At 39.6% G+C, this 22,325-nt stretch overlaps 2 protein-coding genes across 6 annotated transcripts; one reads left to right on the top strand and one right to left on the bottom strand.

Annotated features, from left to right (window-relative positions):
* Positions 1-674: 674 nt before the first annotated feature.
* Positions 675-7,411, top strand: RP9 (RP9 pre-mRNA splicing factor). The gene is made up of 6 exons (XM_042043460.1): positions 675-915; positions 2,378-2,408; positions 3,178-3,307; positions 3,596-3,687; positions 5,131-5,192; positions 6,273-7,411. Exons 1-6 carry the CDS (start codon positions 713-715, stop codon positions 6,490-6,492), a joined length of 738 nt encoding a protein of 245 aa, XP_041899394.1. The 5' UTR covers positions 675-712; the 3' UTR covers positions 6,493-7,411.
* On the bottom strand, positions 894-20,889 carry LOC121671545. Of its 5 annotated transcripts, XM_042043458.1 has the most exons (7): positions 20,809-20,889; positions 19,469-19,629; positions 16,815-18,719; positions 15,698-15,823; positions 13,733-13,858; positions 12,471-12,544; positions 894-1,208 (listed from the first exon to the last, which is right to left on the bottom strand). In XM_042043458.1, the coding sequence occupies exons 2-6, from the start codon at positions 19,614-19,616 to the stop codon at positions 12,507-12,509; spliced, it is 2,343 nt and encodes a 780-aa protein (XP_041899392.1). In that variant the 5' UTR covers positions 19,617-19,629; positions 20,809-20,889; the 3' UTR covers positions 894-1,208; positions 12,471-12,506. The 5 variants fall into 5 exon arrangements, with proteins under 5 accessions (XP_041899392.1, XP_041899391.1, XP_041899387.1 ...); XM_042043457.1 differs by lacking the exon at positions 894-1,208 and having other exon boundaries at positions 8,404-12,544; XM_042043453.1 differs by lacking the exons at positions 894-1,208; positions 12,471-12,544 and having other exon boundaries at positions 13,158-13,858.
* Positions 20,890-22,325: the final 1,436 nt, after the last annotated feature.

A 22,325-nucleotide genomic window follows, 5' to 3' on the forward strand; every position in this document is an offset into this window, starting at 1 on the left:
TGGCCTTGAACACTGCCAGGGATAGGGCAGCCACAACTTCTCTGGGCAACCTCTGCCAGTGCCTCACCACCCTCACAGTAAAGAATTTCTTCCTAGTATCTAATCTAAACCTACCTCTTTCAGTTTTAATCCACTCCCCCTTGTCCTGTCAGTACACACCCTTGTGTAAAGAGCCTCTCCATCTTTCTTCTAGCTCCCTTCAGGCACTGGAAGGCTGCAGTTAGGTCACCCTGAAGCCTTTTCTTCTCCAGGCTGAACAATCCTAATTCTCTCAGCCTTTCCTCAAAGGAAAGGTGCTCCATCCGTTTAATCAACTTGGTGGCCCTCCTCTGAACTACAACAGTTTTATGTCCTTCCTGCGCTGGGGTCCCCAGAGCTGGATGCAGCACTCCAGGTGCGGTCTCACCAGACCGGAGTAGTGGCCCTCTCGCAAGGGAGGAATGATTGGGACGCTGGTAATTTTTTTTACTTTAAATATCGGTGTTTTGAAGGCACAACACTCCACACGTTATCCGTAACCCCCGGTAGGCGCCGGGCGCTCCTGAGGCTGCGGCAGCAGGAACACAGAGCCCAGCGGGCTCCCTGAGGGGCGGAGCGATGAGGGCGGCCCGGCCGGAGGAAGTCGGAGCTCGGCCGGAAACCGGGATGCGGAGGGCGGGAAGGGGGCGTCGCCGGGGCCCCGCCGTCCGCCGCGGCTCGGCCCGCCGCGGCCATGGCCCAGCGGGCGCCCAGGGGGCAGGGGCAGGACGAGGAGGAGGGAGCGGAGGAGGAGGAGGCGGCGAGGGGCAGCCAGGCGCGGGCCAGAAGCCATGCGGAGCCCGCGGCCAGCGGCGGCAGGACGCAGGACCGGCATGAGAGGAAGCGGAAGAGGCAGGAGGCGCAGCAGCTCCAGAAGATCCAGCACCTGGAGTCTTTGTAAGGAGCGGAGGAGGGGAGGCTGCCCGCGGCTCCCGCCTCGGCTCTGCTCTGAGCACACCCCGCCGGCATTTGGGGCTCGTTTGCAGTGCAGGGTTTGGGGTTTTTTGGGGGGTGGTGATTATTCTGCCCCTGTACCCTTACGGGTGAGTCGGCACAAGGGCTTCGGGGCCACTTGCAGAGCTGCTTGGTGACTTACGAAAGGCTTGTTGGGGCACAGAAGGGGCTCTCCCGGGTTCCTCCCAAGTCTGAGAGATGCAGCATTGGAGCAGAGGTTGTTCCACTAGAACGGACTAAAAAAAAAAAAAGAAAAATTGAGATAAAAAGGTGATGTAAAAGGTTTATGCTATTTCACTGAAAAGCAATTATTATTTTAAGGGAATAAGAAGGTCAGAAAGTACACAAGAACGTGATTTTTTTTTTCTTTTCCACGTGGAACTGAAAATCTGTTATTAAATGCACCAAACAGCACTCCGAAGTTATTGCTATAAAGATGGGATGAACATACTTTAACCACCTTTCCCGTGCTGTTCTTATTGTATTAGTATGATTGTGCCTAGCAATCCTATAGGTGTGTAGGGGTGTGTGCGTGTGCACAGCTAAGGCAGTGAAATATTGCATATGCCATCAAACTTATGGCCTAAAATGATGCACAGCCAGTACAGATGTTTTGTGTCCTGCTGAGTTAATACGTGGATAATGTCTGGAAAGTCCTGTTGAAAAGAGTCTTCCATAAAGCAGAGGATTTCACGACTCTGGGCTTGCACAGTGCTGTTCTTCATGTGCCATTGGAAAGCAAAACCAAAAAAATCTCTGTCCTCTTCTAAGATCGCTCTACCACTTTCTCAGTTGCTGTGTGCTTTGTGTAGCAACCTGTTTGTTACTTGGATTCTAATAACTGTTTTATCTACTGTTAACCCCAAAGAAATGCTGCAGAAAATATGGTACTTTGGTCAGTAGGGTTCTGTCTTTAGGTTTAATACATAGAAGATGGCGAAATTATTATGTATTAGGTTTGGCTGGCAAAGCTACATGTAAGGAAAGGTCTGGCTTGACATTTTCAGCTGACTATGTCTCTGATTTAGCAGTGCTGGGGTAAAGAAGTTTGGATCAGTGAGACCTTGGGGAGGGGTGTGGCAGAAAACGAGTAGAGAATTATGCAGTTGTGGTAACTGAAGCTAAATCAAATATACCACGTATCCACAGCAAGTAGTTGTGCTCCCACGAGAATATGAATCTGAAGGATGTTTGCAAGAGAGATATACTAATATGATAAATGCTGTCTCTTGGTCAGCTTGCTGTATCCATGTTCTGCTGTAGTTCTTGGATATTATTTATGGGGTAAAATTTAACAAAAAATGTGAGCTGAAGGTTTTAACTCAATACCACTGAAAAACTGTATTTTCTCAATTTATTTATCTGTGTGAAGCTGCAGACTAACAATATTTCTATTGCTTTTCAGCTATGAGAAACCACCCCCTGGGCTAATTAAGGTTGGTAAATAGCAGTAATTTTTTAGGATTATGAGGGATTTTCACAAAACCTGTTCTTTAGGCATTTAAGTGTCTGTGTTACCTGTATAAATTACAGAGAGAAGTAAGTGCTTCCCAGGAAAAACTCAGAGAATCATTACAAGCTGACCTCTTTGACTTGGTGATCCAGAGTGAAATGGCCAGAATCAGACAGAAGGAGACCAGGACTTTCGTCATCTCTTAGCATACTTCATGCAGTATTTAATGGTGTGGACAGAGGGGAGCCGTTAACAGAAAGCAGACTTTCAGTTTGAATGACATCTTTTCAGGATTCTTCTCTGTTGCTTAGGCTGAAATACTTCTTTCATCATGATTGTTACTTTTGCCAAATTTATATAGCTAAGACATAAGGTAATGCTTTTAACCTAAAAAACAGGGCTCTGTGTTGTAAAGGCTTCCTTGTAATTATTATGTCTTATTAGCAGGAAGAGGATAAAAAAGTCTCTGTGTTAAGTTTCCATTTAAATTATTTATTTAAATAAATTACTAAAATAGATGGGAAGGAATGAAATTCCTTTGCAGTAAAGTTCTGGCTGCAAAATTCAAGGGTGAGAAAAAAAGAAATGGTCAACTATTTTAGATCTTTTGTGTGTTACAAGGAAAATAGTTATGGGGAAAATATATTTCCAGTTAAGTGAAGGTCTGCACACTTGAAGTATTAATTCTTGCAAAGTTAAAGAAAGGGAGTTATTTTATTTTAGGTTGTCCTTATCTTTCTTTTTTTTTGTAGGAGAATGAAACAAAACCAGAAGACTGTATACCTGATGTACCAGGCAATGAAAGTGCACGAGAATTCCTGGCACATGCCCCAACAAAAGGGCTTTGGATGCCTTTGGGAAAAGAAGTCAAAGTTATGCAGTGTAAGGCTGAAAATATTCCAGATGTCATTGGACCGTCATATATCCATCCATTTACCCTGGGGGAGGGCAGAATATCTCATGGACAGATGATGAAGTGCAGGTAGATTGGCATCATATTGATAAAAAAGCAACCAGTATCTTGAAGGCTGTAATAGCCTTGTATTTTATGGACATCACATTTATCAATGTACTATGTTGAAAATATTTTGCAGAAATGTGGTTTTGGCTTTTTATACTTCTTCTGATCTGTCTCAGAGGTGCAATTCACTGTTGCTTCTTTTTTTCAAGGTTGGAGATGTAAACGTTATGGACACAGAACAGGAGATAAGGAATGCCCATTCTTTATTAAAGGCAATCAGAAATTGGAACAATTTAGAGTAGTGAGTACCAATATTGTAGTATTATTGCTTGTACTTTTAATACTGATAATGCATAATCTTGCAAGTGAAGAGAAGCCTGTTAGATGATGCTTTATTAAGGACTTTTCCTCTGTCTCTAGTATAATATAGATGCCGAAAATCTCCTATTAAAGAAAAGGCTACAGATGTGGTTGGATGTTTGACTACTTTGCAGAAAATCTACTCTTCAAGAGGAAAATTAGTAATTTTTACATGTAAATTGGAAATCTTCAAGAACCTCTTTCAACCATTATATTCATTTTTTTGTGATTAAAATGTCAACATAACAAAAAATGTTTAGTCAAGTTTGGGCTGCCCACATTACAGCTGCTTCAAGCCTTCTGCTCTCGCTGTGAACAACCACATCATGAATGCTGTTGTCTAGGTCTGTAATCCAGTCATTGTCTACAAGTGTGATCTCTTGCTACATGAAGCTACATCTCAGTTCTGCAGATTCTTCCTGTGTGATCTCTTTAACTGTTTCTGTTGCTCTGCATCATTAACCTATATTTCAAACTATATATCACTTCATGTCTTATGTCCTCATTTCTATCCTTGAAAAATGTGATCTCGGCTTAGTCTGTCCAGATTCTGGGTTCGTACTGATTGTATGCAACTGCAAAGAGTATTTTTTGCCCTTTCCCATGACCAGACCGCCTCTATTCTTCATTTTCCCTCAGGCTTCTTTGTTGCATCAAACTCTCGTTGTGTATCCAAGGCACTTCATGGTGTATTCCCAACATCTTTCATTTGCTCCTGGCATTTTAATTCCTACCTCTGGTCAGCCTCTGCCATCTCTCCTCTCTGTTGGACTTGTTTGCTTAATCTTCCAACAGAAGTGATCACCCCACCTTTTTCTGCATTCTTGCATGGCATAAACTCAACTTAAATGTCCACAAAGTTTGTTTGCTGTCTTCATTCACAGCTATCTTTTGCTGCAATGCCCATTTAATTTAAGATCATTTAAGAACCAGTAATGGTAGTGCATAGCATGATAGGACAACTCCAGTTTCATTATCCATATGTATTATGGATATTTGCTCCTGTATTCCTGTTTGTTTATATCCAGTTTTTTAAAATATACTATAAGGGTACAGCTCATTATTTTGAAGCCGAGTATTCCATCTATGTCTAGCTGTTCCCACAGATTATGTGTGGGATTCTCATAGTTGACTGTGATTGGAGAGGTAGGGAGATATATACCTAAGGAAAGTCCCCATCGTTGGAGATGTAGCTAGATAAGCTTTCTCTAAAGCAAATACACCAGTTCAGGTGAACAGTGCTAAGTCTGAGAGTGAATTCAGAGCTTGCTAAGTGCATTCCATCTTTTGATAAAAGCCTCTTGCATTTGGTTGCTTTGGTTTATTTTTTTAGGAAATAAAACCATTAGCAATAACACTGTATTTCCCGTTTTCCATTTTAAAGGCACACGAAGATCCAATGTATGATATAATAAGGGAAAATAAGCGTCATGAAAAAGAAAAGAGGTAAGTGTGTCTGTAGTAAACGGCATTTTCAATTTAGCTTTTGTTTTGGTAATGTGGTATTAATGTATAGGTGACCCTTTTACATAAGCTTCCTTTTAGCTCAGAACATCTTTTTAATGGCAGTTTCTCTATGTTGACAGATTAAGGCATTTCTATTTTCCAAATAATCACTCTTTAGTACTTCCTATTGCTTTAATTCTTTAGCTTCTATATTTTTCCCAAAAAAAAGTTTAAAGAGGAGTGGCATGTGTTTATGCCATAATATTCAGATACTGAGATATAGTTTTGGTTTAGGTCTGAAAAAACAGTTTGATCTATTTTTTTCTTTCACTGACTTCACTGAGATGTTTTCTAAAATGTGGTATGTGAGAATGCTTTCAGTAGAAATGAAAGGGGAGATTTAGAAAGCTATTTCTAGGCACCTGATATTGCTACTTTTGTGAGGTCATTATTCAGTATATAAAGCGGCAGTTTTTAATGCTTTCTTGCTTGAACTGCATCAGTGGTATAACTATAGGCAGCCCAGAGAGCAGCACTCTTGGAGAGGAATCCTTGAAGAGGATACAGAAGACAACAATAAAATAAGCAAATACTTTGTCCCTATTTGCCAGTAATCCTTGAAAGTTCAAAGGAAGAGTGCCTTTCAAAAATAGTTCTGCATCCAGAGTGGAGCCTACTCTGTTAGCTTCACTGACATCCTCTCTGTATCAGCAGGGCAATGAAAGTCCTAATATCATAATCCCAATATGCCTCTGTATGAATATCTTCTTATCACCAGGTGGGCTGGTGATAGCTGTTGCCTTATTATTTTGCACACATAAATAAGCCAATAAGTTGGTCTGCCTTTCCTATCTGATGGGATGGAAAGCCCCTGAAAGCAGAACATCTGCTTGAGTTGCTTTTATCAGTCTGTGATATTATCTGTAACGAGAGTGTAATTAAGCAAAAGAGGAACTGTTCCCCCTCCCTTTGCATGCAGCTTCCATTCCTCAAGCCAGGAAGGAAAGACAAAAGCTAGGATAAATTACTAGAGGTAGGGAAGAGCTAGAAAGGATTCTCATTCACCTGTTTAAAACACAGGATACAGCAACTGAAGCAGCTCCTGGAGGACTCTACCTCAGAATCTGATAGCAGTGATGACAGTGATGAGGATGATGAAGATGGCAGCAGCTCTACTTCCTCAGAACATAAACACAAGAAGAAAAAGAGAAAAAAGGAAAAGAAAAAGAAAGAAAAAAAGAAGAAGAAAAAGAGGAAGCGTAAATCATCCAAATCTAATGAAAAGTCAGAATCTGACTGACAGCAGTCACCTGCTGCATGCTCATTGACCTCTCTACTTGTGAACTGCAAGGAAAGATCCAAAGAATGAGGAGGAAAACACCAGAAAGGGCTTTATTAAACTTGGAACATACATGTGTATGCATACAGCATCCTACACTGGCATCCTCTTCTGCCCCTCTGCAGTCAAAAAGAAGAAAGCTGCATTAAACCATACCTGTGTGCTGTAAAACCCACGCTGTGGGTCATCAGTCTTGGGCAAATGGGGCCTCTGCCTTGCTGCCCATGACCAGCAGCAGAAAGCAGCGACCACCAAGGGATCACTGACAAATCTGCAGCACTAGCAGACTGTCTGTTGAAGTGTCTTTACTCCATGAAGTTATTTTATTATATACAAAGCCTGATTGTAACAGGACTGCAGTTTGCACCATGCAGAGCACTGAGAGTTCACGTACAGTGCTTATAGTGAGCAGGTTGTACTGTATTTTTTTTCTCCACATACATGCTGAAGTTCTGTGTACTTATTCTAATATTGGCAGCTAGGGAAATAAAGAGTACTGCTGCAGGGGAAAAAAGGTAATCAAGGGGATTTACTTTAAGACAAAAATGCAGCATCAGCAAGACTCGATTTTTTTGTGTGTGTGTAACAAAATCTCAACATCACCACCATTAATACACAGTTCTGAAACATTTAAAGTGAAACATCTACAGTGTTTAAACCACAGAAGTGGGAGCCAAGTGTAATGATGTTAGATACTCAACTTAAATGTAAAGAGGTAGTGGGTTTAGTTATTTTAAAAGAGGGGTTTCATGTAAGAAATTAAAAATATTAATTTCTGCATATTCTTCACTATCAGTTGTTTTGATACAAGTTGAGGGAGGTTTCCTTTTAAAAAGGTTTAGGAGTAATAAATTTCAACTTACTTTTTATGTTTACTACATTTGATGAGGTAACATTTTTTTGGATCATCCCACAAGAATATAAACATGTAAGGCTCTCAAAATGGTTTTTAACTATATGCATGAAATCACAGAGCAATGGTAAAGAACTTAAAAGCAGGAAGAAGAGGAGGTTTTGTGTACTTAGTAGACCTTATGTACTGACCACACTTTTCTTTTAAATAATCTTGCAAACTCAGCTAGGAAGATGGAGATAGCTATAAGCAGCATTACAGTAAGCAACTCTCTTTGAAACCTGAAGGTATATTGGTACAGAGCTGTAACTTGAGAAACTAGGTGATGAATATTGGTACTGTGCAAAAGGAAAGAGAAAACTAGATTTGGTTTGAAAGGACTTCCATAGAACTTAATCTCAGTGGTTATACTAAGATTGGAAAAAACCCCCACATGATAAAGTTCTGGTAGAGTGAACATTAACAGTGAAATCAAGGAACCATAGACTAAAATGCATCTAAGATATTTCTTTATTTTCTTCAGAGCTTTGGAAGAGAGGACAAGGGAAAGTATAAATGAAAATGGTTTTTCTCCTTCCTACACATATAAGAGTGATTTAGTAAAAATAACCCCCCCCATTCCTTGCCAGTCATTTCACAATAGGTTCTGAGGAAAAACAAGATAAGCAAGGCCTACTTACAAAAAGCTTCTTTATCAATTTCCCAGAGCTTGAAGGTGGAGTTGTATTTTAGCTTGTATTTAGCAAATCTCCCTGTGCTGGCATTTACTCCTGACTGCTGGTAGTTCCCTATATCAGCAGCATCATCAGATTCTAAGGCCCTTGCTCTTTTACCAGAAAGAGATTTAACAGCTGAAATAGCATGGGGAGATCAATAATGGACTGATTCTCTTGGCCAGGTTAGACAGGGCTCTGAGCAACCTGGTCTAGTGGGAGGTGGTCCTGTGTGTGGCAGGAGGCTGAAACTAGATGATCTTTACAGTCCCTTCCAACCCAAACCATTCTAGGATTCTTGTATTGCCACACTTGGTGCTGAGATTAATGCATTTGTAGATTATTGAACAGATGCTGGAGGCCTGATATTCACCTGATGCATTCCAAGAGAATTCTTACTCAGGCTTGTCTAGAGCAGGGGTAACTGAAGACCTCTTCAATTACCTCAGCTTTTGTCATTTAAAATTGTTCTAAAGCTTAGGTTAATAAAAACAAACTCAGTTTTCCTTTGCAATCCTCTTCCTTGCTCATGGACTTTCTCTGTGTATCTACCAGGCTTTATTATGTGAACAATTAAGAAAAAGTGCTTAGGAGACCCTTTCTAACTTAGATTTGATACAAGTTTGAGATGCCAAATCACTCTTCTATGCCTGACTAAAGGTCTGTTTATAGCACCGGCTTTCCAATCATGGCTAATAGAAGATGCTACACAGCAGAGCAGTGAAAACTCACTGGCATTATTTGTTGCTTCACTGAAATGCTCTCTCAGCCTCTACTGCTGAGAGTACCTTTAGTGCAGGTACTTAGAATCATAGGGTAGATTTTAGCATTTAGTAGCCTTGGATATATATTTTCTTTTATATCCACTCACTTCTTGTAAACTTTGCCATTTTCCTCAGCAATGAGCTCTTCTTCACTATTTATTAATCTGTAGCAGTTGGCTTTCAGACTGCTTTGTACTAGTTTAATTTCATACACCTTTACTCTTCCACTGGAAAGTATGTGAATAATTGATTCCTGTTTGTTCTCCCTATATCATTTCCAGTTTTATAAGTCTCTATCATGTCCCATACATTTAGGTCTTTACTGCAACTTATGAAAGTAGCATTTCAAAATTGAACAGTTTCAATAGACTAAGATTTATAGGAGTACTTTTAACAGCCAGGGCTAGAGTGCTGAGAAGTATGATTCACGTCATCATTTGGCATTTTAAACAGTGCCAAAGCTGTCATTTAAGATAAGTCTTTTTAAAATATGTGGACTAGAGATAAATACCAACATCCCTTTAGATTAATGAAGAACAGTTCATGTAGAAGTAAACACAGAAAGTTAGAGTCTTGAAAGGCTGACTAGCCTTATTTTTTAAATCATAACCATTTAATGGTTTTGTTCAAAAAACTTCTCTGGCTTTCATTGTAGGGCTGTATTTCCATTTGAGTGTTCTGTTGAAGACCAGGTGATAATAATAGCGTAATTATATAGTCCCATGAAACTAAATAAGTGTAAAATGCAGCTAAAACAAATCTTAAAGGCAATACAGCTTCCCAGCTCTTATCTTAATACTATGCACCATTTTTGTCAGAAAGGTATTTCAGGAAAAATACTGATACTTGTCTTATTTCTTTGGCCATGCAATTAGTTGGGGTTTACAGTCTTTTTGAGTGAGACAGCCAGTGGCAGTGAGTCAGGGGAAGCTGAGGACTCTAAAAAAAAGAATTAATTTGTTTTTCCTTGGTATGCCTTCAGTTAGCATGCCACAAGTGTTAAGGGTTTGGGGATTGTTTTGGTTTTTTTGCCACTGGCTCTAATCTTCCCTTGTTTGATTTTAATAGAAAGACCTGTAGTAAATATTCTCCAATAAGGCAGAACACCGGACATTGTAAAAGGGAAAAAAATTTATGCCATCCAGGTGCTACCAAACTGAAAATTAAAATACAGAATTAATTCCTGGCAAGCCAACATAACCCACAGCTCCACATCAGTGATTACACCACACCCACTTTGCAACAGAGGTTTCAGTTAGCTACAAATAATAATTTAGAAGTCCTGAGCCACAGACAGTAAATCTGTTCAAACAATGCTCTCAGTATGGCAATCCCAGAGGCCTCTAAGGTTTGTTACTGGTGTGCCAAGCAGCAAATAGATTCTTCAGCTGCCTTTCAGGAGATGCTGCGGGAAGCATGTGAAAACTTCCAAGGCAATGCAGTACTGCGACAGTTACAAGTTCACAGTACTGCCAGCACTGCAGTGAGTCACTGGGCAGTCAGTCTGGCTGCAGTGGGAACAAAAGCTGACACGTATGTGCATCTGAAAAACTAAATAGCATTGTGCCTAGTTACCTGGCTGAATAAAAAGAGCCTGGGCTTGAATTCACAGCCTTTTAAGTGCAGTTTGTACTTCCCAGCCTTTGTGAAGCATGGCCGTTTTACCCACTGGAACATTAGATTCAGCTGTAAGCCAGTTAAGATGCAATCCACAAATTGTCCATGCTGCTGAATGGAAAAAGAGCCAAGTAGAAGATTTAGTTTTAAGGTCTCAGGACTAGTACTGTTAGAGTAGAATACACTGCATATAACCTTATCAAACAATTATTTATTGAATACTGGAGCATTCATGCATACTACTTTTAAGTAGTGGGCATAGCATGGGTATACTACAAGATACAACCAGTTTGAAATAGCATTTGTTTTCAGACAAAGAGCTGCCTAAACTCTCCTCCTGTTACTCCCTCACATCCCCTCAGGAGCATCTCATCAGGCCCTAAATTGCTTCTTGCTTCTGAGTTGAAATCACACGGAGTAGTGCAAGACCTGTAAAAGGATGACCAGCAGGATCATTGGGGTACCTGTCAAGTATTACCCATTCTCAAAAGTAAGAATGGCATCTGATTGGGAGATCATGAATATTCCTTTATCAGATAAGCAGCAAAAGATACAGCTAAGTCTGTCAGCAGAATTGGGTGTTAAAAAGCTCCATGCTTGAAGTAATTCCTCATTTCATTCTTTGAGGTTCCAGTACAGAGATTTTGTGCAGCACAGAAGCCAAATAAGAATTTTTATTGCATTTATTTTCTTTCATTGCTTTAGGTAAAAAGGAATTCAAAATTTGTCATCACAATGGCTTCCTTCCCCTAGCAGCTTGTGGTAAAGGCAGTAGCTACAGCAGAGCTTTAACAATTTAGCAGGTGGTATTAAAAATAATAGGTAAGGGATCAGTTGGGTAGGGAAACATCAGTACTCCTCACTAAGAGGGAAAACAACCCAAGTTACAAGTCAAACTAGTAATAGGTAGGCACAAAACTTGAACACAGTCACAGGAAATGCTACTTTTATCCATGTAGGTTACTCTAGGGTACAGACAGAATAAGAACATGGGAGAGGAGGCAAAAGACAAGTTCTGTCTGTCCATTCATCCTACCCTTTTTAAAGAAAAAACAGGTGTTTGTTTTGCTGCTGTTTTTTTGTTTCCCTACCTTTTTCACTCACACTATCACTTAATTAGGGAATAATTCAAGACTGGCAGTATCATGTTTATTCTTCTTACACACATAATAGCCTTCATAGACATGGAAAAAAAATTACATATTTTTGAGCTATCCACCTCATCTAGATCAGTCTATTTCCATTATTCATAAGATAGCTCAGCACAGACCTAGTTTTATCATCTTAGTTCTATAAAGAGACTTCCAGGGACACTATCAACTATAACAGAAGGCATCAGTAAGAAGTCAGAAAACAAGGCACACCACTAAAAACTTCTATTTCACCTTTCTGATCCACCTCAGGGTCTCCATAAAGGACTCAGGAATCTCCAGAGAAAAAGGGGAGGAGAGGGAAGTATCACATCTACTCAGTGCTTTAGTTTTAGTCCTCAATCACTTTTGAAGAGGGTAAGATCTGAGGAACTGCCTTGAAACATTAAAAGGGTGCTTGACTTGATACAGCTGTAACTATATTCCTTTACACTTTGACAAAAACAAATCCAGCTGGTAGAAAAGAATCTTGTACTTATGTCCACATCATGTGACAATGAGATGACATGGACAGGCTTCACAATCCTGCAGAGTTTAAGACCAGGGCAGCAATAACTATCATGCTGTAATAGCAGTTGTGCACATACATTCCCATCTTACATTTTTTTGCTACTGTGTAAAGATGGAACACAAGAAGTCTCAAAGTGCAATTCTATGAAATTTATTATTTAAATAGTGGATGTGCTAGTTATAAAAGGTGACTTTGGTGTTAACTATTTCATTGCATTTTAATTGTGTCCTCAGTCTTTACAGTGTCACTTCTTACCCTTTCAGAGTGAACAGCAACTCACAAAATATACAAGAGAATAATAATCAAATTTTGGATTTATACAAAACAAACCTTTGGTATTTCCCCCTCCTGCCCCAATATTTGCAATTATCTTTTCTTAGAGAGGGACTTTCTTGTTCCATGCCCTAAAGGTAAAAAAGAAAAAAAAAATTAAGGTATGTATATATTCTGCCTCCAAACTATGTCAATTTGCTTGTAAAGAAAGAGTAGATATCAGTGATTGCCTTTTCCTGTTGCAGGCACTGATGTCTGATATTGGAAGTACATACTCAACTTCCCAACAAGTATAAATGGTACATGAGTGGTATTGGACTTCAGAATATCCCAGCATAACAGATAAGAGTTCCATATGAAGCTCAAACCACATTATGAGTATGCTATTATAACTACATTGTTGAATGTATCCAAGAAACATCAACTATTTCTGGGGAAAATATAAGAAGTATTTTGGGATTATGCAAGTTTCCTGGATGCTTTTACTAAAAGCTGATCTGCAATTAAAGGTTTAAGACCAGTGTTCAAATAATCTGGCTTCAGGACTGACACCAATTTTCACTAATAAGACACTTCAGCCTTAGTTTGTTTCCAACATGAAAGTGTAATCCTTTGTCTAACATACGAGACAGAGACTGACTCATGTATTTCCTGATGGAATATTTTAGTTCATTTTACTATGATAACTTGTTCTTTTCCAGAAAGAAATCTGATCTTTAGGTAGCTTCTTGTATCTACTGATCCTTTTCAGGCTCTCACACAAATGCACAAAAGCATATTTATTGCTGAATCTACTTGATATTGATTTTTCCCTCCATTGTTTTACCCTGTCTTCCTCCAAAATATCAAGAAGTTCCTACTCCATAAAACTTGATGGAGTAGGATTTCTTAAGAATTATCTATATGCATTTGTCTTGTATCAAATTACAAATTATTTGGGCTGAGACAGATGAGTAGCTTAAATAAAAGTATATATTGCAAAGTGACACAGGACCCAGCACTTTAAAAAGACAGTACAAGTCTGAAGAGCAACTAGACTAAAACTAAAACTGCAGGTTTTGCTGTGGGTTTCCTCCCCCATCCTTACATTAAACAAAGAAGGAACCTAACCTGGTCAAAGCTACACTGGCATTCATAGCAAGGTGATTAAGTGCTCAAAGTTTAGCTTGTTTCGCTCCCACCTTGTCTGCATACATAGCATTTGTTATTATTTCACAAACTATCCAACATCCCTGCAGTTCAAACCAAGGAAGATTAGTCCCCAAAACAGCAAAAATGCTTGCAGCAGTTATTTTTGTAGCTTGTCATTGTATACCAACCTTTGTGTACACTGTGTTTAGGCAGCTCCCACAGTTCTACTTCTTCCACCTCATGTCTCGTGTCTCTGCGTTTTGAAGGTGGCTTGCCAATTCTTTTCTTCTTTGGTTTAACCAAAGGTGGACACACTAAGTAAGATACAACTGATGTTATTTCTCCAATGCATAGTCTCAAGGCATATTTAACCTTGACTTTCACCAGCTGGTCTATGGTGTTCCTCTTTCTCCCTCCCTCTTTTGTACTCATTTTAGTAGCAGATAAAATTGACACTACGTATGTCAAGCAAGTCTTACATGTCTACGATATTTAATCGCTGTCTAACCATAATTCTGGATTCATTGTATTTTGGGTTGTAATTTGGACAGGGGTTAATGTAGTAAAAAAAGAACTTCGTGCATTGGATAATTCTGCTCTAGTTCATTTTTCGAGTGTTCAATACTAGTTAGTGCTGTCTAAGTGACCCAATTCACCCACTGCCTTTAAATACTTCAGACCTGTGAAGTTACACATCACAAGTACACTGCTCAAGAAGTCAAATTTAGTGTATATTACTGCTAGTCGTATACCTTGTTTAGATAAACTCCCTTACTTGCAGGGCACTTTAATTTGAAAAACTAAATACTAATATAGGCAACATTTTTAAAGAGGATGGAATTTTAATAGCACTTCTGAGGCATCCATTGGCACAAACAGCATATAGAAACCACCAGTTCCTGCTTCCTAACACTGAATGTGATGACTTCTTCAAACTATCTGGGCTGGAAAAAAAGGAAGAGTAAGCAAGGAATAACACATAGACCAAACATCCTCAGTTTTCTGCACCATCTATGAACTCAAAGATGTAGAAGAGACATGCTGGAAGTTAAAGGTAACAGTTATTTTAGAACTATCACTATATTTTTATACATTGTTGTAGAGGAGCCAAGGACAATGCTGCTAAAGTAAAATATTTTCAACTTTTATAGAGCAGGCTAGCATTAAAAACCAAAACCCTACAGCACCGAAGTATGCAGATAGAAAGCCTCCAATGCAAGAGCCAAGTAATCCCAAACCCCAATATGTTCAAGCAGGAAAGCAATGCAGAGAAAGAACTGTAAGGAATACACTCTGTCTACTGGGCTGTTGATATAGGAAACCTGATGTATATTATCAATGAACTGAAGAGAAGCAATTTAGTCTGCTCTAAAGATAGCCTCCACCCCATTATTTGATAGACTGATCCCAAGATACTTGAAAGCACATGACCCAGGAGAGTACCCACACTACAGCAAATTTCATAGCTGTTCCAACAGCATCTACACTCAAACACCCTTGAAAAGCATCAAAAACAGTCTGAACTCCAAGTAAAACATTGACTATAAAAAAGAAAAAAAAAAACCAAAAACCCAAAACATTCTGCTTCAGGAGCTAAGAAACTAAGCCTTTACTTTATTAAAATAACTGGTTTCTTCATCTTTTCCTTAACTAGATCACAATGACTTGCACTCAATCAATCATTCTTTAGCAGAGTCAGGGCAGTGTTGGTCCATGCTAGTTTTTCTGAGTATTGGCATATGTAGCTACCACATAGGACTCCCTGTATGTTTTACTCATCAAGATTAGGAGCTACCACTGCATATGCACTCAAGAGTAGCATTATCTGGATAAAGAATTAATATTACAGTTTATGGCAGTAAAAACTTTGCACAAATAAAGGCTTTGGCCACATCAAAGCATTAAATGCTTTGATTTCCTATAATACCTTTTAAAAATCCCCAGCTATGATGCATCCTTATTCCCCCGTTTAGGTTTGAGAAGGCTATAAATATATCCAAGATACACTGACTGACAGGCATTTCAGTGGCATCAAAGCAGCAAGGACTAGTTTTATTATTTTCAAATCCTATGCATCTATCACATGCTTTCTATTTTGTATCATATCCTTTTGTATGTTCCTTAAGAACAAAAATGCACAGGGAAAGTTGTACCTTGTTCTTTGCTCTTTGCTGAAGGTGAGAGACTACCACATACTTGGCTGGTAAATCTGGGCTTAGCACCACTTCTAATCCAGTACTCTTCAGGTGGTATCCGCATGTTCTCCCTTAACAGCCTTCCTAATGAAATTTTTTTAAAAAAATTAAGGTCAGTGTTTAGTCTTGGTAATGCTGGTGTACTGTTTGATCCACATGCCAGAATGCAAAGCCAGGTACTGGATGTGATTGTAGGAGTCTGTTGAAATAGAAACATGGCTTTCTGGAGACCACACTTAACAGAAATTACAAGACACGTTAGATCTACAGATTTTGAATAAAGAAAAGAAAGTTTAGGAATGCTAAGGCTATTATTAGAAGTAAATCACCCTGTTTTGGTTATTTTTCACAATGCGAGACTCTACTAAACAGCAGCCACCTACTGAAGCAACCACATAACCAGTTGCAAACTGGTAACTCTGCTTCTTCTCAGTTTAAATTAATCCAATTTCTAACAGTGTCTACCTTTGATTAAATATGATGTCCTTTTCCAGGTCAAATTTAATACAGTTTCACACCAATTTTCTGAAAATACAAAACTTTTTTTTTTCCTAAAAGAGAGCAGCAGCTACAATAAAAAAAAAAAAGTTTGACTCCTCTACTGCAGGGAAGTTACACAGGGTATGTCCACCAGATTATAATAAACTTAATCTACTGTTTGATGCACCCAGCATTAGTCTGTGATAGGAGAGTCATACTGTATAAACTTGAATTCAGAGCTTCTAAGATATTAAGCAACAGTAAATACATAATCCAAATTACCTTAAGCTTTACAAATTAATAAATTGCCACTAATGTCAGAAAGTTAAGTATATCAAATCTAACACAAAGGAGAGTTTCTGCATTATTCTCTGCTGGTTGTGAAAATGCAGAGTCCTTATGCAATAGGTAAAAAATTGCAGCAAATTTCCTCTGCTTCAAAACACACATTCTGCAGGACTTCTGGCTCTAAGCCAAATTTGAAACTACAACATACTCTAATCTCCCCACTAGTTTAAGCTACAATTTGAAACTGCAATTAGGTCTTCTTCATATATGCTACTAATCAGCACTTTGTCCTTAGCAATTAGCTCACCTCCCAAGAATTTCCGTAGCATTCGCTGGTGTTCCAGTCCTTCTCTTCTTGTCATAGGCCTCTTTCTTCCATAATACCCATAGTCACTGTATGCGGCTTCATCTTGTTCTCTCTTCTTTGGCTTGTAAAATAAACCAATATTTTCAACAAGCCCGCTCCTAGCTTTTATTTTCTCTTGAGCAGGCCAGCTAATTAATTGTGCTGGTACAGCATTTTTAAGTGGTTTCCAAAACACTCTCTGGCCAACTTGGTAGAAATTCCCTTTACTTGGCTTCAAGATGCCATATGGAGGGGCTTCTTGAAAGAAATACTCCATTTCATCCATGTCATCCTCTTCCTCCTCATACTCATCCTCTTCATCTTCCTCTTCTCCCTTCACAGAATATTCTTCAGAGTCCTCAACTTCTGACAAACTCTTAGTTGCTTTTTTGTTGAGAGAATCTATTTCTTTCCTACTAGAGGACCTAGAAAGGGTTCCCGGCTTTCTACCTTTACTGGGAGCCTCTTTAATCTTTGTGTTTGAAGAGTTGACATCTTGGTCATTCAAGCTGTTCACCTGCTCTTTTCCTACTACTTCATCTACATTAAGGGACCCACCACTTTTAATTTGCTCTCTCTCTAAGCCCTCCGTACTTTTCTGAAGAGTATACGTGCTTTTCTGAAGCACATAGTCAGGGACAAAATAAGACACTGGGGCATTATCAATTGATGAGCCTTCCTCTCTAGAGGACATGTCATCAGAAGACAGACTGATTACACTTTGACGCTTCCTTTGTGGCAAACAAACATTGTAGTTTGTGTCCATACTGTCCAAACAAGCCAGCCAGCTGCTAGAGGGAGAAAACCTCTCAGTTGATTTGTCACACCAAATATTTTTCTCTGTCTGACTTTCACTAGCTGCACTGTGGCTTAAATTCAACTTTTTCTGCTGAAAGTCACTCATTACCTCTATATTAGATGGAAGTAGTCCTGCTTGTTGAATAAAGCTGGGCTCTTCTTGAGAGGTTTTTGAGCCTGCAGACTTTTTAGTGCTAGATTTCTTAGCTATCACTACATCCTGTCTTACCACTGGTTGATCTACACCAACAGATCTTGCCAACTCTGTGATTTGCACTGCCATGGTTTCACCTGGGGGGGAATTTGCCAGCTTTTCTACATCCAGCTTTGCACCATTATTTTGGACATCTTTCTCTTGCACAGTTTCAGTGCCCTGTTTGGAGGTGACAACAGCTTTTCTCTCATCTAAGGAAGCTCCTGGCACCATTTTCTCCCCTTCATGAGGGCCATATATCATGCCTTCACATGAGCTAAGAGAAAATAAGTCATGTGGCACTATGTTCTCTGAAACTGGTTTACCACTTGCCACATCGTACAACGGGATCGTTTCTTTAAAGGACTTCCACAGCTGAATAGCTGGAGAGCCATTTCCATATTCTATCCTTACTTCTTCCTTCTCAAAGGCATAGCTTCCAGTAGGAAGATTTCTATACTGTGGAGAGCTGGCAGGGTTCTTATTATGAAACTCTCTGTCTACCACAATGGAAGAGCCAAATGAATCCTGTTTCTCTGAAGTACTTTCAGTCTCTGTACCTATACCAGGAGAAACACAGGCTAGATTTCCTGCATCACAACCTTTCGTTTCTGTACGGATATCTTGGTGCTTTTTTTGCTTGCTTTCAGGCTGTCTAGGATCAGTCTGTGTTTCTTTTGTCTCCATTTTCTTCCCAGGGCTATTATAATGTCGAAATCTCGTTGCGTGATAAAACATAGGGGAAGGTGGGGCAGCATTAAAATAAGGCCTTCTGTTAATTCTCGCATGCACGGGATGCTGTGGAACAAAAAATCCAGGGTACTCATGGAACGCAACAGAATAAAATGGAAAATATGGATTTCCACTTCGGAAGCCTAGACATTGGTGACAGAAAGAAAAGACAAATACATCATCCTTCTGAAATAAGTCATCCTGAATCATATTTACTTGCACAGACAGGGTCAGCTACAAGATCAGACACATTGGTAAATAAAACGTACCACCTTTCAATGCTTAGAAGCAAATCTGGTGCAAAAATGCAGAGAGTTCTTTCTTATGGAATAGCTTATCTGGACATCTACACATTAACCAAAGCTTGATTTCATCCCTAGGAACATTCACCAATTAGTTTTCTGTACTTTTTTTGGCTATTTTATGGACTATTGCTATAGCATTGTCTTTGAAAAAGACAGCTCCAGATAGAAGTTCACATAGATATAGCACTTACAAGGTGCTATATTAATATATTAAAATAATTACTATATTAAACAATATTTTTCTTATTTTCTTAAGCTTACACTTATCCATATCTATCATGCATATATAGAATTCATATATACACACACATATTAATTGCTAAGTATATTCTAGAGCCCTGTAGCTGCAGGATGACCATTACTTAATAGTTTGCTTAGCTTCCATTCTCCAGAAGCAGATGCTTTCTGCCGCACAAGCTACATATTTAAGGCAGAATTAATGTAGTGCTATAGTTGTCAAAAATCTGATTTATTAAGTATTACTTAAACTCCCAAGGGGCTCATTAACACAGATACCACAAGAGTGGAGGAAAGAAGTATGTAACTTGCTAAGCAAAGATCCCGCCGAGAGCTGCTGTTTACCTTACCTGGAGCAGGTACGCAGTATGGACTGAACGCATGACTAAGATACCATGGATTTGGATAAGGCTGCTGCGCTGATGGCTGTGCATAAAAAAAGGGTCTTGGGTGGTTTGTGGAATATGATCCACTTTCTGAAGTTGAGGCAGTATTCATTTTTCTTTAAACACTGAAAGAGAGAAGTGATCATTATCAACCCCTTACAAAAGTGTGTGATTTAATCATTTTTATGTTCTGTCAGAATTTAACAGACATTCTTCCCCCTGCCCAAAGAAAACATATCATTCCAAAAGGAAGCTGCTATCCTCCAAACAGAAGGTAGGAAGCTGACATTGCTATCAAGGTCAAATATTTCAGTTGTCCTTTGCTGAGCGAGCTTTTGTACACAGCTCTCAATATTAGTCCTTGAAGGCAACCTTGTAACATGCTCTAAAGCTACAGGACTGTGGTAGTCTTAGATGCACACAGCTCTGTAAGTAGTATCCCAGCTAATTAAACAAAAAAGCCTTCAGTTAACTAGCCTTGAGCAAGAGGCCACACATACACACACACAAAGAAAAAATAGGCTGCAGTAGAAGGTTTCACACAATCAGACATTTAATGCTTCACTAAGAAAACATTTCTTAATGCTAATGTATATGTTATTACACATTCACAGTAAGAACTCCATTAATTCAGGATTTGTACTTCATACTATACTTAAGAACAACAGCTAACTAACATAGTAAACCAAGTATTTCAGTGACACCATGCTTCCTACGCTTAAACCAAATGATAGGTAGCAAAAACAACCCCACCAAAATCTTTATGTGCAAGTTTGCATTCAGAGGCATTTAAAATTCACAAGACAGAACTTCCTCCCACACTTAGATGTTTCCTCAGTTAACTAATACTTGCAAGCAATACAACACTGTCACACGTAGCTTATAAGCAAGGATAGAAGAAATCAGAGAACACAGAAGCTCAACTCTTTAGAGGACTCAAGGAGGTCAAAGTTACAGAAAAACTTAATTCAAGACCTGTTACAAACTAGCACACCGTTCAGCCTAGGGTTTCAGAATGCTTTAGGGACACTAGAGCTCTCTTCAGCTTCCATCTAGGGTGGCCTATGCAGCTTTTGAAAGCGCCAAAAAGCCTACAGACTCTCCCAGGCCAAAGAACTACTTTGACTTTTGAGAAGGAGAGTAGTACAGGGAAGGGAAAACAACCCACAAAACCAAAACAAACCACCAAACAAAACCCCCTACAAGAACTAAGCTATTCCTGCCCCCTTAAAGCCCCAAAAAACTAATGTCCATGCTGCTGCTGCTTGCAGCCCAGCAAAAAACTAACCAAGTCCTCTGCTCACCCTCTTTATGGCAGGCAGCTGCTACTTGTCCACTCCTCCTCCCACCTGAGGCTCATTTAACAGTGAAGCAGGGAACGTTTTTCCATCAGTGTGTGGGAGGAAAATCAAAACACAAGGATAGGAATAGTTGTAAAAGCCTTCAGCTGGTGTACAGAAAGCTGGCAGTCTCATCTTGCAGATGTTTGAGCCGCATCTCTAAGTAAATCTGTTATTTCCCTTTAACAATGTTGGAAATTGTGTTTTTTAAAAAAGGAAAATATTACCAAACTTCTGATTAAAACTGCAATTAAAGACACTTCTTTCAGGAAAAAAAAAATCAGAAGACACAAGGCCAAGTTTACATTTATTTTCAAAGTTTACCAGTTGTTCAGTATTGAGTAAAGGGAGAAATGCTCTTCCATCCTAACATGGCTAATGGGACTGACAAATGTAGTGTTATTTCCATATGAACAGGAGAAGCACTTCTTCCCATACAGTGTACTCCACGGTGTGTCATGGGAAGTTATGAAATGTGAAGCTGCAATTTGACTCTGCCCTGGGTCTTTACAGGAGGTAAGAGTCTGAGTTGCTGCACTGGAATTGCACATCTCCAAATGACAGAGCACTGGTACTGGGACAGGTGGCAGGAGATGAAAGCACAATGCATGTGCTATGCAGGCTGGTGAGTGATTAGGGAAAAACAACGGGGTATGGATGCTTAGAGACTGTTTGCATTCCTGTGTTGGCAAGTTCCCAACATTTCTGGTGTTTTTCTTTCTACAATGTTCAGATTAAACATGTCCTTTGTACCAAGACACAAAATATAAAACATCTGGGAAGGGTTACTGATCCCTTCCTTGCAGACGTCCCCAGCCAAAACTTGTCCTTTCCACTGAGAGCAGCCCTTGCACTTTGTGCACTGGTCACTTGTATGACTTGCAGTGACAGGACAAGGAGCAATGGGTACAAAGTGAGAGGGGAAATTTAGGCTAGATATTAGGGAGAAATTCTCTTTTGTGAGGGTGGTGAGACACTGGAACAGGCTGCCCAGGGAGGGGAGGTTGTTGGATGCCCTATACCTGGAAGTGTTCAAGGCCGCGTTGGACAGGGATTTGAGCAACCTTGCCTAGTGGGAGGTGTCTATGGTGGGGGGTTGGAACTCAATGGTCTTTAAGGCCCCTTCTAACCCTTAATGTTCTATGTTTCCATGAGTTGTCTGACATGTTTTAAATCCCCAGCTCTGTTCTTCATCCATCATACCTTCACCTCTTTGAAGTGAAATTCCCAGCCTTTCTCTTGGTGGGTGGACCCAAATGGAAATAAAGAAAATAAATAACACTGGATGGCTTTTAAAAAGGTGTATGTTCTCAGGATTTTCCTTTCCCCTTTACCTCCCTTCAGCCTCCTGTGCCCCTGTCAGTTCCTTCCATCCTGAAGTAAACTCCAGTCCCCACAAACTTCAGGTGAACTCTGCTCTAGGGGCAGCAAACCCATGCTTGGCCAAAGGCCATTCCAGGATTCCAGGATGGCTGAAGGAC

Source organism: Corvus kubaryi, unplaced genomic scaffold (assembly GCF_017639235.1).
Source record: "Corvus kubaryi isolate FWS band 111438036 unplaced genomic scaffold, C.kubaryi_AGA036_p1.0 37398, whole genome shotgun sequence".
Lineage (NCBI taxonomy): Eukaryota > Metazoa > Chordata > Aves > Passeriformes > Corvidae > Corvus > Corvus kubaryi.

Excerpts from the sequence above, each read along its gene's own strand:
- RP9 (XM_042043460.1), top strand. The coding sequence starts at position 713 with ATGGCCCAGCGGGCGCCCAGGGGGCAGGGGCAGGACGAGGAGGAGGGA. Across the intron at positions 3,308-3,595 it reads AGAAGTCAAAGTTATGCAGT|GTTGGAGATGTAAACGTTAT; the intron begins GTAAGGCTGAAA and ends CTTTTTTTCAAG. Across the intron at positions 5,193-6,272 it reads CGTCATGAAAAAGAAAAGAG|GATACAGCAACTGAAGCAGC; the intron begins GTAAGTGTGTCT and ends TTTAAAACACAG.
- LOC121671545 (XM_042043453.1), bottom strand. The coding sequence starts at position 19,616 with ATGAATACTGCCTCAACTTCAGAAAGTGGATCATATTCCACAAACCAC. Across the intron at positions 18,720-19,468 it reads ATACTGCGTACCTGCTCCAG|GCTTCCGAAGTGGAAATCCA; the intron begins GTAAGGTAAACA and ends ACCAATGTCTAG. Across the intron at positions 15,824-16,814 it reads GCTACGGAAATTCTTGGGAG|GAAGGCTGTTAAGGGAGAAC; the intron begins GTGAGCTAATTG and ends AAATTTCATTAG.